At 33.6% G+C, this 15,804-nt stretch overlaps 1 protein-coding gene and 1 long non-coding RNA gene across 5 annotated transcripts; one reads left to right on the forward strand and one right to left on the reverse strand.

Moving 5' to 3' along the window:
* Window positions 1-2,338: 2,338 nt before the first annotated feature.
* Window positions 2,339-4,027, reverse strand: LOC110815891 (uncharacterized). The gene is made up of 3 exons (XR_015813944.1): window positions 3,825-4,027; window positions 3,487-3,583; window positions 2,339-2,652 (listed from the first exon to the last, which is right to left on the reverse strand). It is a non-coding gene; the product is annotated as an uncharacterized LOC110815891 (long non-coding RNA).
* Window positions 4,028-5,478: 1,451 nt separating this feature from the next.
* LOC110815842 (potassium transporter 11-like) lies at window positions 5,479-15,729 on the forward strand. Of its 4 annotated transcripts, none has more exons than XM_022043834.2 (9): window positions 5,479-5,564; window positions 6,401-6,616; window positions 7,042-7,267; window positions 8,133-8,378; window positions 9,484-9,534; window positions 9,615-9,875; window positions 13,866-14,033; window positions 14,154-14,408; window positions 14,645-15,729. In XM_022043834.2, the coding sequence occupies exons 2-9, from the start codon at window positions 6,506-6,508 to the stop codon at window positions 15,607-15,609; spliced, it is 2,283 nt and encodes a 760-aa protein (XP_021899526.1). In that variant the 5' UTR covers window positions 5,479-5,564; window positions 6,401-6,505; the 3' UTR covers window positions 15,610-15,729. The 4 variants fall into 4 exon arrangements, with proteins under 4 accessions (XP_021899526.1, XP_021899519.1, XP_021899502.1 ...); XM_022043827.2 differs by having other exon boundaries at window positions 5,503-5,594; XM_022043810.2 differs by lacking the exon at window positions 5,479-5,564 and adding an exon at window positions 5,601-5,943.
* The last annotated feature ends 75 nt before the right edge of the window (window positions 15,730-15,804 follow it).

Here is a 15,804-nt window from a genome sequence, read left to right on the forward strand (position 1 = left end):
CTTCCTATGACACATCATATCAAGGGATGGAGTGTTAGTGAACTCTGAAAAAGTTGAGGCAGTGCTTAGTTGGGAGAAATTGACCTCGGTTAAAAAGATTTGTAGTTTTTTAGGAATGACAAGTTATTATCATAGGTTTGTGGAAGGATTTTCTATCTTAGCTGCTCCTTTGACCCAGCTCACAAAGAAGAATGTTAAGTTTGAGTGGAACGAGAACTGTGAAAAGAGCTTTTCAGAACTCAAGAAGCGGTTGACTACTGCACTCGTATTGACTTTACCTAGTGGGATAAGCAGATATACAGTTTATAGTGATGCCTCCTACCTAAGGTTGGGTTGTATTCTGATGCAGCATGAGAAGGTTATACCCTATGGGTCCAAGCAGTTGAAGAGTATGAGAAAAACTACCCCACCCATGACTTAGAACTTGCCGCTATTATCCACTCCTTGAAGAGAGTTACAGTTTGGCCCACCTAAATGTTCAACCTGAATTGATCTAGAAAATAAAGAAAGCTTAATCCACCGATTCCCCCCTATTAGCTCTCAGAAATGATGTAGAACAGGGAATAAATTTATAATTTTGAGTCTTTACCAATGGATTGCTCAGATTTCAAGACAATGTGTGTGTTCTAAATGACAATGAACTAAAAAGGAACATCATGATAGAGGCTTATACCTCAAAGTTCGTTATGCATCCCGAAAGTACTAAAATGAGTGAAAGTATGCGACCCCGATTTTGGTAGAACGGGATAAAAAGAGAGGTAGCCAATTTTATTTCCAAATGTCTAGTATATCAACAGGTTAAGGCAAAGCATCAACGCTAAAGCCAGCTACTTCAGCCATTATCGATCCCAAAATGGAAATGAGAACATATCACAATAGATTTCCTGACAGGGTTACCAAGGGCATGCTCAAGACATGATGTTATTTAGGTAATTGTCGACTAGCTCACTAAGTCTTCTCACTTCTTAGCTATCAAGATGACAGACTCCTTGGATAACCTAATAAGAATGTATATCCGAGAGATAGTCAGGTTACATTGAGTGTTAGTGACAGTAGTATTCAATAGAGACGCTAGGTTCACTTCTTGGTTTTGACTTAGTTTTTAGCAAGCCATGGGAACGAAACTATTTTTTAGTACCGCATTCCACCCTCAGATAGATGGACAACCAGAGATGACGATTCGCACATTAGAGGATATGCTCCGAACTTATGTTATAGACTTCGGAGGTAATTGGAATGATTACTTATCTTTAATAGAGTTCGCCTACAATAACAGCTAACAGATAAGAATCGGCATGGCTCCGTACAAGGCATTATATCGCCACCCATACAGATCGCTGATCTGTTGGGAATAGGTTAGTGATAGAAAATTATTCAGCGCAGATCTTGTGGAGGAGACTACAGCTAAGATAGTTAAGATCAAGAAGAACATCCAGACAGCTCAGAGCAGACAGAAGAGTTATGCGGACACTCAGAAGAGGAATTTGAAATTTGAGAAAGGTGATCGAGTGTTCCTCAAGATCACTCATTTCACAGGAATCAATAGATTTGACAAGAGGAAAAAATTAAATTCCCTAGTTTATTGGACCATTTGAGATCTTAGACAGAATTGGTACAGCCACCTACAAACTGATACTACTTTCAGAGTTATTTAGGGTTTATAATGTATTTCATGTGTTCATGTTACGCAAGTACAACTCGGACCTCTCACATATCTTGTCTCACGAGCCCCCTTCACTCCAGGAGGATCTATCTTATGAGGAGGTACCGACACGTTTTAGGTTTGTGGCATGTTGGCGACAACGTCTCTCCGGTGGTTGAGCTCTCCTCTGGCCGCCCCTCTTCTTCTTCTCCGGTTAGGGCATCGACTAGGGTTTTAAGGAGCCGAGTAAGAGAGGTTTAAATATCTCTCTTTTTTCAATCAGGGTCGTCCGTGCTGGTCCACATGATGCAACAGAGGCCGTCCGATCGCACTTATTTAAGAAATGCATCTGAATCATTCAATTGAAGACATGCGAGTCGTACGATCGAGCCTATTCAAAAAATTGATCTGAGCCATTCGTGAGCGCGACCTCGAGCTGTTCGATCGGCCTAACGTGCAGATTGCCAGCGTGGCTTCCCACGTGGAGCCCGTGTTGGTGTGTCCGCCACGCGGCGTACGGTGATTTGTCATGCTGCTGACTAGGCGTCCACGTGGCATGTTTCTTCCTTTTCGCGAATCGATCCTTCCTTTCTAAATTTCTTTTCAAACAAGTCCTCCCTTATTTTCAGTTTGACATTACTTTCTAAAATTATTTTCAAAAGTGTCCAAAATACATATATCTCAAAAACAAAATAATTAAAATTAAACACTACACATTATTGTTATTTGAAAAAAATAAATTTCATCCATCCGAACCTAGTTTTCGGACTCAGGACGTTACATTTCATCTCTTAACAAAAAAAAAAAAAAAAAAAAAACTCTTTATTTAATCAATACTTATTACATGCATTCAAATTGAAAGCTTAAATAGAATTAACATTCAGATTTTCAGACTCCAAATAAATTCAAAATTTTTCTTATTTTGTTCTTGAGTAGTCTATTGATGGATGGTCTTGGTGCCCGGATCAAAACATGCTTCCCAAAGCACACAACAAAGAAGAGTGCGAATCCTGCAAAAAAATAAAATAAAAAAAATTAAATTAAAACATGTTAAATTTGTATTTAATTACCAATTAATTTTAAAATTTTAATTATATAATACATAAAATTTGTTCATATTTATATATTTAATTACATAAAATTTCCACTTGTTATAAAAGAAATCAGAATAAAATATGACTTGAATTAAATATAAAAAAAATTTAAAATTAAAATATATATTTATTGTATTTGTATTATATTAAGGTAATAAATATTTCTATTACATAGAACAAATTTAAGCAATTAGATCTAAAGCTTTTGGACCAAATTAAATACGAACAAGTCTGATTTTGATTTTTAAAATTTTGATCTTTATGTTTATAATAGTTATCATTTAATATATGAGGGTATTATGTGTATACGACTTAGATTAATTTTTTTTTTAGCGAAAACTAATTCATCATTAATTAGATAATATATAAAAATAATGCAACTTTTAAATCGAGACATATAATTTAGGATCCAAATCTATAGTATTCTCGATATAAAATTATTGATACGATTAGCACATGCAGATAACACAATTTACTAAAAAAAATAATAATCGAAATAACACAAGCAAATAACATAATTTATTAAAACAAAATACTCGAAATAACATAATTTACTATGAAAAATACTCGTAAAAACATAATTTATTTTTTTTAAAAATTCGAAATAATATAATTTACTAAAAAAATATTCGAAATAATATAATTTATTAAAAAAAATATTTACTTAATAGTAGAAATTTTGTATATAATAATAAAAGTACATGACTATCTAGATTTATTATAGAAAGAAAGAAGCTTGAAACAACTTACATAGGGTTGAATGTTTTTCCTCTTTGATTGAATTCAAATTCTTTTTTCTTTGTTCTTTTACAACAGCTTGGAAACTGAACACACTTTGACCTCGTCCCTGTAATATATATATATTGGAATAGCCATTTAAACCAGTTTCAGTTCAAAATACTTCAGACATGGACTTAATTGTATATGCTTTGTATACATATCCGCACCAACATATTCCATAAAGAAAAAGAACAAAAAAACAAGAGGTTTCTTCCATGCACACACATAAACTATATATATATATATATGTATGTATATGTGTATATGTATATGGCTAAGGAGAAAAAACAAAGAAATTATAGCAGAACCTGATGATCCACGAAACTTGTTTGGGGGGTGATCTTTATCTCTCTTTGCAGCTGCTGTTGCAGGTTCTTCCATCTCAAAACATACAAAGCTTTGCTTCCTCTCAACTCTTGCTGTCCTTTACACACACACACACACATATATATATATATACATACATACACATACATACATATAATATTTACGTGTATATTTCATTATACGGATATAACTTTAAAGAATATTAGATGACGGGACTTGTGCTCATCCATACAGCTATAGCACATATATAAGAATCTGGAATATGAGTGTAAACCAATCTTTGCAAGATATGATTCCGAACGCTGTAAGAGTGCTGGGAAACATGAACAAAATAATTAGTCCTCGTGATTAATTTAATTAAGACATGTAAATCACATTTTTAGTAAGTATTAAACTCCATTAATTAATTGTTAATTAATGCTAGGGAATAATTAATTAGCTCTAAAAGCTGGATTAGGGAATGAATTAAGTACGATTTTCACCTCTTAATTTATTTATAAAAATATATATAATAAAAAAGAAAGTGAAGATGCTAAATTGGCCCACCTTTTACCTTTCTTAATTATTGATTTTTAATATAATTTATAATAATAATAATGAAAAAAAAAATATTCGTAGAGGCCATGAAACACGTTTCACCACTTATACAATATGTATGTATATATATATATATATATATATTTATATATATTTACATATAAAATGATACAACCAATTTTTTGGAGAGCAATAGAAATTCGTTGATTTATTGTAAATTATTATTTTGATGATATTAAATTTGTAATAATTAAATGTAATTATAATATTTGAATCTTATAATTATTTTTTAATTGGTATTTTTCAAACACATAATTGATTAAGTTGTGATTGTGATTATTATTATTATTATTATTATTATATTGTTTATCCAAAATTATTTTTTTATTTCCAAATCTAGTTCTAAAATTTCTTAATTATAATTTAACATTTAAATTTCTAATATTTTTATATAATTATAAAAATTAAAAAAAATAATAAAGATTATGTCTAATAATAGAAACTTAGTATTAAATTTAATGTATATACTTACTTTACTTCGTCTGTATAATAGTATACCACTAACACAATTCTAGTGGTTAACATCTTAGAGATTTATCGGGTAATCACGAATTTATTTAGTATGCAAATCTCGTCATTTTATGAAAATTTTATGAACCGACGAAAATCAATTTATAATGTTATATTTAAAAAATTTAAATGATAATTCATCAGTATATAAGTGAGATGATAATTACTAAGTTGAATTTTGTTCCAACGAATTATTATGATTCTAATAAAAATAATATCTCGTGACGTCTAAATTAATGCCTCGAATCTACAGAAATTACAATTTACACTTAAAAATAACACAAAAAGTCAAAGTATTATGAAATATTTCCTAAGCAAATGAATAACTTTATATTTAGTTTTCTCCTTTCTAAATAACATTTTTGTTTTTACAATTTCAAAGTGTTTAATTTTTCACTTACATAAAATCATAATCTATTCAGATTTTTTAACATGTATAGTTGTTATGACAAAACCATTATTTTTTCATGTGCAGAGTTGCTTATATATATATATATATATATTTATGTGTGTATATATAAATATTTCATTAATTCAAGCAAAGAAAAAAAGACATGAATTATGCTGTCGTTAAACTCGGAGAAAAATGCGCTCAGAATGATAAATGGTTAAACGTATGGATGATTTCCAAAGAATATCACTCAGTTATGTTTAATATAATTTTTAATGGTGATCTGAGGATTTATTAATTTTCTTTTATGATGAAACCACCTCCAAGGATTGCATGCATGCCAGTCGATTGCGTTTCCATCTATTCATTCTTCTGCAAATGACAGATTTCTTCCTTCTTTCTCCACTCTGTTTCCTTTGAACCTAAATTTTTCTCTTTTTTGATTCATTTCTGTTTCCTCGAAGTAAAAAAGGAGAAATGGGGTTTGTTTTTCGTATGATTTTGGTTAATGGGTTTGTAGGAGAACTGTATAGATGGGTTTGATTTTTAGGAGCGTCTCTGATCTGGGAACGATTGGGAATTTCGTTCTTCACTGATTTATGGTAGGAGATGATAAAGCTTCTTCTTTTTCTTCTTCTTCTTCTTTTTTTTTTTTTGAAGTCTTTCACTTAATTTAAGAGAATGTACCTTGTGCATCTGTGTGTCTCCTGTTTCTGCAAATGAGGTGTTTGAGATATTGCATCTTCTACTATGTTAATGGGTTCTCCTCAAGCTTAGGTTCATGGTTAATTTGCTTGCCGTTTCAAGCTTTGGTTTCAACTTTTTTTAAACTTTCCAGGAAGTTTTCTCAGCCAAAATGAGAAGTTTTTAGTAAGTATCAGATTGAAGTAGGGTCATGGAAACTACATGCTCATGTTGATGGCAAGGATAGCTAAGATTCATTAGCTTCAATAGTTAATTTTCAGCTATTGTGATTGATTAGCAATTGTAAAGGGAACTGTTGGTTTTCCATAATCTGTTAATAAGATATTTATAACTGATATGAAATTATTTGATCAGGAAATTGGTATGAGGTTGCAAGTTTCAACATTACTACCTGACTGGGGGGAATACAATAAGATTTACTTGGTGGAGAACAGATTATTTAATTGAACTGAGAAGAAGATGGCTTCATTTGAAAATAGTTATGCTTCTGATGAGAAGAATGATGTATGGGCTTGGGATAAGCAAATGGAAGCAGAAACTGAGCGGCTTAAGATTGTGTATGAGGAAAAGGTATGATAATTCTCTACTTTCCTTCCTGTATCTCTTCTTTTCTCAAATATACACATAGACCACTTTGGTCAGGCACACGGATGCAGATAAATAAATCATGGCTTATTCAACAGCCAGTTTATTATCCTGCTTTCAACCATTAGTCTTTTATTGTTAGTTTTGCTCCTACTTGCCCCTAGGGATTTGCAGTTAGTAAGAGTGACAGACATCAAAATGTTGAGAGGAGTTTACGATGTTTCCTCATTCAAGTTTTCAATTTATAAATCCTATATGTGTAGTTAAAATTAATTTTAGACAACAAAAGAGTTGTGAAAGGCAAACATGCCTATGTAAATTTTTCCTTTTCATGGGAATATGCCTATGTAAGTTAATCAGGACTATCCAACAGTTTATGTGACCGGTGGATTAACATTTGTTTTCCTCAGAAAATGTCAACTCTATTGGTAATTCGGCTTGCGTTTCAGAGTCTTGGGGCCATCTATGGAGATATAGGCACATCTCCTTTATATGTTTTCTACAATACATTTCCTGACGGAATTGATAATCGGGAGGACATCGTTGGAGCTCTGTCATTGATTATATACTCCCTCATTCTCATCCCACTGTTAAAGTATGTTTTCATTGTCTGTAGAGCAAACGACAATGGTCAAGGTAAATTCTGAAGTAGAAATCTAACTTAACCTGTGTTTAATATAAAGAATCTCTTGTGGTGGATGTAAACACCAAATAGGAGCCACTAGTGCCAATATGGTTTGAGTAGTTTCCTATCTTCATACTCGATACATGGTTAAAATTGTTGGACATGCAGTTTTGCCCAATTCTAAAGTGATAAATTTCAACAAGCATCAATTTTTAGTGAAACATTGATTTTAATCACTATCTTGTCTTATTTTTTCAAGAACAAATATTCTAAATATTTCTCTTCATAATGAAGAGGGAAAGGCAATGAAATTTCTTTTGAGGTTGTGGCACATCTCACAAGATGAACGGTGAAACCACATTCTTCTGGGAACAGTCTGTGAAGATGTATGAATACTTGTTTTTTTATCTATAAGATGTTTTCTGAGTTTATCATGCATCTTGAGATTCTTATTTTGTTTTTCCACTTCTTTGTATCTCATTGTAGATAGAATATATGTGATGAGGTTACTGTGTCAAAAGGAGCTAAAGGTTTTGAAGTTAAGACAACATTGAAGGTAGAATGTCGTTGAATATAAAGTTAATTACGGCCTAGAAATTTATCCAATATAAGGTTTGCTACAGTCTTTAGGAAAAATACAAAATGGAGACTGCAAAACAAACATCTATTGACTAGTTAAAACTTAAACTAGTGATATAGCTACTTCTACACTGATAAATCACACATCCTTTATTGCTTCAATGTGGTTTATCATTCACTTCTCCTGGTTGGTCTAATACTTCTTTTCCTTTCAAATTACTGTCAATGTACTGCTAATGAAGCATCATGATGTTCGTTAAAAGTCATACATGAGAGTTATATATTCTTGTACTGCAGGTGGAACATTTGCTCTTTATTCTTTACTTTCTCGGCATGCAAATATAGGGATCATTCCTAGCAGAGACCAAGTTGATGAGAAGCTAACAACGTATAGCCGTTCTAGATTCAGTGAAAATTCATTTGCTGCAAAGACCAAGCGATGGTTGGAGGGACATGCGTGTGCAAAGAATGCACTTCTTGTTCTTGTCCTTGTTGGCTCTTGCATGGTGATTGGTGATGGAATTCTTACTCCAGCAATATCAGGTATGCTTTGCTTATTTATTGAACTTGTAGAGCTTTTTTCCTTCCATCTTAATGTTGAAAATTCTTGGGGTTTTTTTAACACCTGTATTAATTTAAAATACTGTCTACATATTTCAATTGATGATATGAGCTTGATTTAAATGCCAAGTCTCCATGTTCAACATGCCCCCACAAAAAGGTGTGGCTGTCTTCAACAACAATCTTGGAACCCATTGCATGCAATCAAATAATAGGTGTTTCATCCTATAGAAGATATGTTTGCAAAAGAGTAAGTAGCTCTACATTGTCACAGTGTACAACAGGAGTGTTGGTAGTGTAGCTCGTGTAGTAGTGACATTATCTAAGTTAGTTTGGCAGTGGTTGTCACAATTGTTTGACATTTGGTGTTCATTTAGGACCTTTCTTGGGGCACTGGCTTATAGGGGTGATATCGAGATATAAGAAGAACAAGAATAAAAATAAGGAGATGGGGAGAATAGAGAGAATAAAAGAAAAAGAATAACTGATAATAATATTCTTTTTCATATCTCCTGCAGGGTACAACCTATCATTATATTGGCTGATGTCCTTCTAGTAGGTTCTTAACTTTTGTAGCGGTCATCACCATATTCTAGTACTGTACTAAATAACAGAAAATATTCTCTAGTATTCAAATTCATAACAGCAAACAAAATAGAAAGCAGAAAAATAATTTAAAAAACCCTTATCTCTCCTCCATTTGAGCTAGTTCTTAATACTACTCTTGTAATTTTGCATCATTAGATCTCTATCTCCACATGTCAATCTCCTGTAAGGTTATAATAGCATACTAGTCCAATTAATAAACTCACCTTGAATATTTTTGCTGTACCTGTATGTAAAGTAGTTAATATGACCTGACAATTCTAGTAGAATGAACTCTTGTTTGATTTTGTTGTTATTGGAACTCACTGCATAAGACTTCACGAATTGGAATTGTCTGGATAATAAATGTCTACTTTTGTAATGTTATTTTGTTGAGCTTGATTTATGTCCTAAAACTAACAAATTATCAGTAATTATGAATGCATCTGAAACTGTTGGTCTAGGTTCCAAAAAGCATTTTGACTTTTATTATCTTTGCCAGTTTTATCAGCTGTTGGCGGGATAAAGATAGTCTACCCGAAGATAAGTGATGGTATTAGCCTTCCTCATCTGTTTCTCTTTCATCCAGTAAATACGATATGGTTCAACTAATGCTAGTTTTTTGTGTCACAGAGCTTGTTGTACTTGTAGCTGTTTTGATATTAATTGCTTTGTTCAGCATCCAGCATCACGGTATTGATAAAGTTAGCAGGCTTTTTTCCCCAATTCTGCTAACTTGGTTTCTGTTAATTGGAGGAATTGGCATATTCAACATTTGGAAATATGACAGTGGCATTCTAAAAGCTTTTTCACCTGTTTACATGTATCGATATATGAAAAGAGGAGGGAAAGAGAATTTCATCTCACTTGGTGGCATAATGCTCAGTATTACAGGTATATTTTCAGCTTCTTCTATTGAAATTATGGTCAATTGATTATTTGCTTGAAGAAAAGATACGTGAGTGTTTATATTGATCTCTATGCCAAGAAAAAAAAAAGCTGTAAATGAATTAAACCTATATTGCAAAGTATATCTTCTAGCACTCATAAAACTAAAGCATATATTATATGCACCAAACCTGTAAGAAATAAAAATCACAAGAGCTCCCCTAAGGATTCTATGAACATATTGGCTAGCTTGTATTTTGACATCATGAGTAGTTTGAATCGCATTATATAAAAATTTTTTTTTGTATAAATAACAATTTTTTTGGTTAAGGGCTATCGCTGTTTTCTTATATGGATATCGAACCTATGATGCTTTGACCAAAAATAGGTACCACCAAAACCAAAGGCTCTTGGTAATTAACCTCAATGTGCTTAATAATCTTGTGAAAAATTAGGGTTTAAGCAATATCGATCCCTATTTGACTATCATAGTAACTCTGCGGGTTGCAATTCTGGAAAACAAAGGTCGTAATATAAATATTAATTTATATTAATTTATAAAGAAGAGGTAATACCATGGTTAACAGATGCTACCTTTGCAAATCGGAAGAGGAGACATGCAACCATCTACTTTTGTGATGCCCGACGACCTACAGCATCTAGAATTCTGTTTTGGGTTTGCTGGGCCTAAGTTGGGTAATGGCTGAAAATTTGAGTAAAGAGTTGTGGACTTGGCCAGGTTATTGTAAGAAGAAAAAATATTTGTTCCTTATTCCACTAACTATTTTTTGAGTTGTGTGGAAATAAAGAAATGCAAGAGTTTTTTAGGGCACTGAGACTAATGTTACAAACATTAAAGATAGATGTATTTATACTTTTAATTCTATTTTGTTAAGTCATGACATCAAAAATTGGGATAATTTTGGGTGGGTTATAGACCACTTAATTGACTTGTAAGTATGCTTTGTACATGAGCGGTACTCTCTTGGTACTTCTGTGAATAATATTACTTCTCTTGTATTTAAAAAAAATTAATAATTAAGCAGTGGGGTACATGGTTTGGAATAGTCAATATTTCTGGCAACTAGCCTTCTTTTTCCAAGGCACTGGCTTACCACCCAAAAGCGTACAATACCTTGTAATGTATCTACAATAAGAAAGATTACCAATCCAATAAACCTCTGTGTATCCGTCGACCAAAGTATGCCATGATTCTTATGAAGTAATCCATAACTCATTGTACCTTCAAGATACCTCAAGGTGCATGGAATGACCTCCCAGTTACTAGTTTAAGGTGAGTCCATAAATTCACTCACAACACTCATAGCAAATGGTGTCTAAAAGAGTTAGTGTGAGGTAATTTAAATTGTTAATGGAATACTTATTTTTGTGTTTATGAATGTCTAGACGAGTCACAGCAAGTTATTTCAATTTTCCAACCAATCTCCTAGATTATTCGGATTTCTCCAATGATTTTCCTTCATTTGCAACCCTTGTAACATTAGGATCCTCATTGATATCAATCAGCTTAAATCATGAATCCTGGAATAGTGTTTAAACATTCTTCTACATTAACAATTTTTCTACTACTTGGGCATGGGGAATATGTGTAAAAATATTTTGAGGAATTGGTTTTATGATCAATGCCCCTGAGTTTATATTCCATGATTTCTCAAATGGTGTATCTGAGGTATTTAAACCATATGAGTGAAAAAACATTACTTGACAGACTTTTGCCTGTGGGCTTCTCTTGGTCCTCAGGCCTACTTTTTAACCATTCAATTTCAACCTTGAATTCACTTATATCAGTAGGTATCTCTTCTTCTTGCTGTTAACTGCACGGGTTTTGTCGGTACGACTTCTGCGAATTGTTCTTGTATCCCCAGTCTTTGCTCAAGGTAGTGAACTTCACATGGAGTTTACATAAAGTACATCATTAATTGTCCCTATTTTCTGCTGAAGTTTCATTTTTACTCGACTTTTCCCTGTTAATGTAGTTTGGAGCCTTTAGTTACCATTGTTGAATTGTCAGTAATGCAGGATTCTACCATAATTTCCTCGTGCTTTCTTTGGCATGAACCAGGGATTTTACCTCATTCAAAGATGGTATCTCTTCTTTTCCCAGGATTTGAGTTCTTACCTGATCACATTCTTCACTAAGTCCTAACATGAACTTGATATGCTCTGTCTTTCTCTACCATCTTCTTCCGGGTAGCGGCATCTTTGCTATTTTTCATAGTGAAGCAGTGATATTGATCAAGTTTCTGCCATCAGTTTTTTAATAGGTCGGTGTACTCTTTGATCGATTTATTTCTTTTTTTGTTTACCAAGTTTTTACAGTCAGAAAATAGCTTTGAGTTGCATCTTTTACCTTGGAGTAGGCTTCTCTGATTGAATCCTGCACTTCTTTCATGACGGGTAAGAACATAACAGTATTGCCTATCTCTAGTGTCACTAAATTCCAGAGCCAAGTTATTATCATTCAATCATCTTCATCTCATGCATCAAAATTTGGGTCTCCTGTTTTCGCAGTGTGTCCAGAATGTGACTGACTTTTTTTTTTCCTTTAGAATGGTCCAAATCAGTTGAAACTAATTCAAATAGTTCTTGCCATTGAAATAGTAGGCGATCTGGATTATCTGAAGTTCTCCATTAGTTTGTACAGAATTTTTTTGTTAGAATTTTTGTCAGTAATTTGAGATGTAATCTCCAATATAGTGTAAGATTTTAGGGCAATTAAAGCCAATTTAAACTGACAAAAATAGAGATTACAGGACTGCGAAGTTCCATATGACCACTTTCCTCTAACTTTCTGGCAATATTTCCCTAGTTCTGGTAGTAAAAAGTTACAATTGAAAATGGCAGTTTCCCATCAATTGCAGGAAAAGGCCTTGTCAAAATGTCAAGGAATATAGATTTTAATTTATTCTTCATCTTCCCAACTAGCCACCAATTGCAGGGAAAGGCTTAATCAAAATGTCAAGGAATGTAGATTTTATTTTTCATGTTCCCGAACTGTCCAGTAATCTCTTATCATTGAGTAAACTTAGTAAAGATTATAGTTATTGTGTCATTTGTTTGAACTTTGTTGTCCATGTCAGAACTGGAACTCGAGGAGGATGATTGAGCATCTTAGACTAGGGCATCCTAGTCTTCATTTGAGCAACCGTTGAATTTCACTCTCAAGAGAAGAGGGTCTTCACCAAATTCCACAGCTTCCCAAAGGTTTGTTCAGCAAGGCCTTCATTCTAACAGTCAGCTGGTAGTTTTCGCCATTGAGGATAGGAGGTGAGGAAGAGCTTGAACTGCTGGAGGCTATTTTGTTCCTTTGTTGTTGGTTTTCAGTTTTTGCAGCTGGTTTCCTTCTTTCTTGGTCCCCTTTCTAAGAGCTAAAAGCTCTGAAACCATTTGTTGACATTTGACGAAGAAAAGATGAAAATCTGGAGCAGAAAAAACTGAACTGAATTTCATTAGTCTGCTACTTAAATGAAAACACAGATGAACTTCCTTCAAGCTGTCCAGGACTGTAGAAAAGAGAAAGGAAAAAGAAAGATACTTTCTTACATAAGCAATCTAAAGTCGACATTAACCTTTCTTAATAAAGCTTATCCACTAATACAAGCAACATCATCTGAAAAACCATTGGAAATTAAACAACATTGGATAGGAAACATAATTCTAAACATTCGACAACAAAAATGCCAAAGACTTAACACTAGATAAGATAGTCCCACATCAATACACCGCAATTTTTTTTTTTTTTTTTTTTTGAGATAAACATCAACACACCCCTATACCAATTCAAGAAAAGCTATATAACAGAAAACCACATTCCCCTCATTAGATACAAGGAAGTACATAGGAAAATATATTCTATGCTCTTTAACATATTTGATCAAATTTTAGTTACTTGTTTCCAGTATTCGAGTTGGTTAATTGGACTAACACAATGGCCTGATTAGTTTAAATTTTTCTAAGTATTCACTGCAATTACAGGAACTGAGGCCCTTTTTGTCAACCTATCCAATATTTCAGTACCAGCCATACAAATCGCGTTCACAGCTATTGTCTTCCCCTGCCTCCTCCTTGCCTATTCTGGACAAGCTGCCTACCTTGTGCAAAACTCAAATCATGTAGATAATTCCTTTTATCATTCTATTCCAGGTTTGTTTATCAACTAGATGCATTTTCCTATTTCATTACTATAAACATTTCAACTTTGGATTATGAATTATTGATCAATTTCATTAAAGAAAAGTGTCACAAAAGTATTTATTTCTGCAGATGGGTTCTATTGGCCAATGCTGGTTGTTGCTACTACAGCTGCTGTTGCTGCAAGTCAAGCTACAATCTGTGCTACATTTTCATTGATCAAGCAGGCTCTTGCACTGGGCTATTTTCCTAGAGTTAAAGTTTTGCATACGTCAAATAAGTTCCATAACCAAATATACATTCCAGATATGAATTGGATCCTTATGATTCTTTGTGTTGGTGTAACTGCTACATTCAAAAACCAAAGCCAAATTGGTAATGCTACTGGTAAGCATATTTGAAGTTGTTAACTTCATTAACTTGTCCCATGCTTTTTTCACCCTGTTCTCCTATATCTTTTACATTTGATTCTATTTTTTTTCCTTTTTATTCTTCAAATATAGCCTGCATGACACAACGTGTGAAGTAGGTTTTACTTTAAATTATTAATGGAAAAGCTAGTTATATGTGTCTTGATCATCTTCTTTAACATCAACATAAAACTGGTTTTTCATGTATGGCAGGAACTGCAGTGGTGGCAGTGATGCTGATGACCACATTTCTTATTATTTTAATCATGCTGTTAGTCTGGCACTGGCATTGGATATTTGTTTTAATATTCACTGTGTTATCGTTAGCGGTAGAGGGTACCTATTTTTCTGCAGTGCTCTTTAAAGTTAATCAAGGTGGATGGGTACCCCTGGTGATTGCAGCAGCCTTCTTTATCGTCATGTGGATTTGGAATTATGGCGCTCAACTACGCTACGAGTCTGAAGTGCATAGTAAGATTTCAACCGCATGGATTTTAGGACTTGGCCCTAGTTTAGGACTTGCCAGGGTTCCTGGCATGGGTCTCATGTACACTGAGCTAGCCAGTGGAATACCACACATCTTTTCTCATCTTATCACTAATTTACCTGCCATCCATTCTGTTGTAATTTTTGTGTGTGTCAAATATGTTCCTGTCTACATCGTCCCAGAAGGTGAGAGATTCATAGTAACCAGAGTCGGACCCAAGGAATTCCATATGTTCCGTTGCATTGCAAGATACGGCTATAATGATCATCAGAAGAAAGATGATGAGTTTGAGACTAAGCTCCTTGACAACCTCTTCAGGTTTGTGAAGCTTGAGTCCTTAATGGATGGAGGTTCAGATTCAGATTTTGATGATTGCAGTACTACGTCCCACGATGTAGACTTACCAAGTGCTTGTAATGAATCAATTGTGCCTTCCGAATCTCTTTCTGGGCGGGCCATTCGGGAGATTGAAGAGGAGGAATTAGAGTTCTTGAAAAGGTCTAGAGATGCTGGAGTTGTCCATATACTCGGGAATACGGTAGTGAAGGCACGGAGGGATTCAAATATTTTTAAGAAGATAGCTATTGATTATATGTATGCGTTTCTCAAGAAGATGTGCAGGGAGAACAGTGCAATGTTTTATGTTCCTCATGAGAGTCTATTGAATGTTGGCCAGATCATTTATGTGTAAGCTCTTTTTTTCCTTTCTTCTTGAAAAGTTTTACAGTGTAGTATTCTGGTGTGGTGTTCAATTTAAATCCCATCACATTTTGCTTCTCCAACTCCATCTGATTCTCAGATTTTGTTTCCACATTGTCATCAAAAACTCTTCTGTAATTATTTCACTAGTAATTATACAGACAGAGAGAGGCCCTGTATCCCAAAA

This window comes from Carica papaya, chromosome 8 (assembly GCF_054855325.1).
Source record: "Carica papaya isolate Zhongbai chromosome 8, ASM5485532v1, whole genome shotgun sequence".
In the NCBI taxonomy this organism is placed as follows: domain Eukaryota; kingdom Viridiplantae; phylum Streptophyta; class Magnoliopsida; order Brassicales; family Caricaceae; genus Carica; species Carica papaya.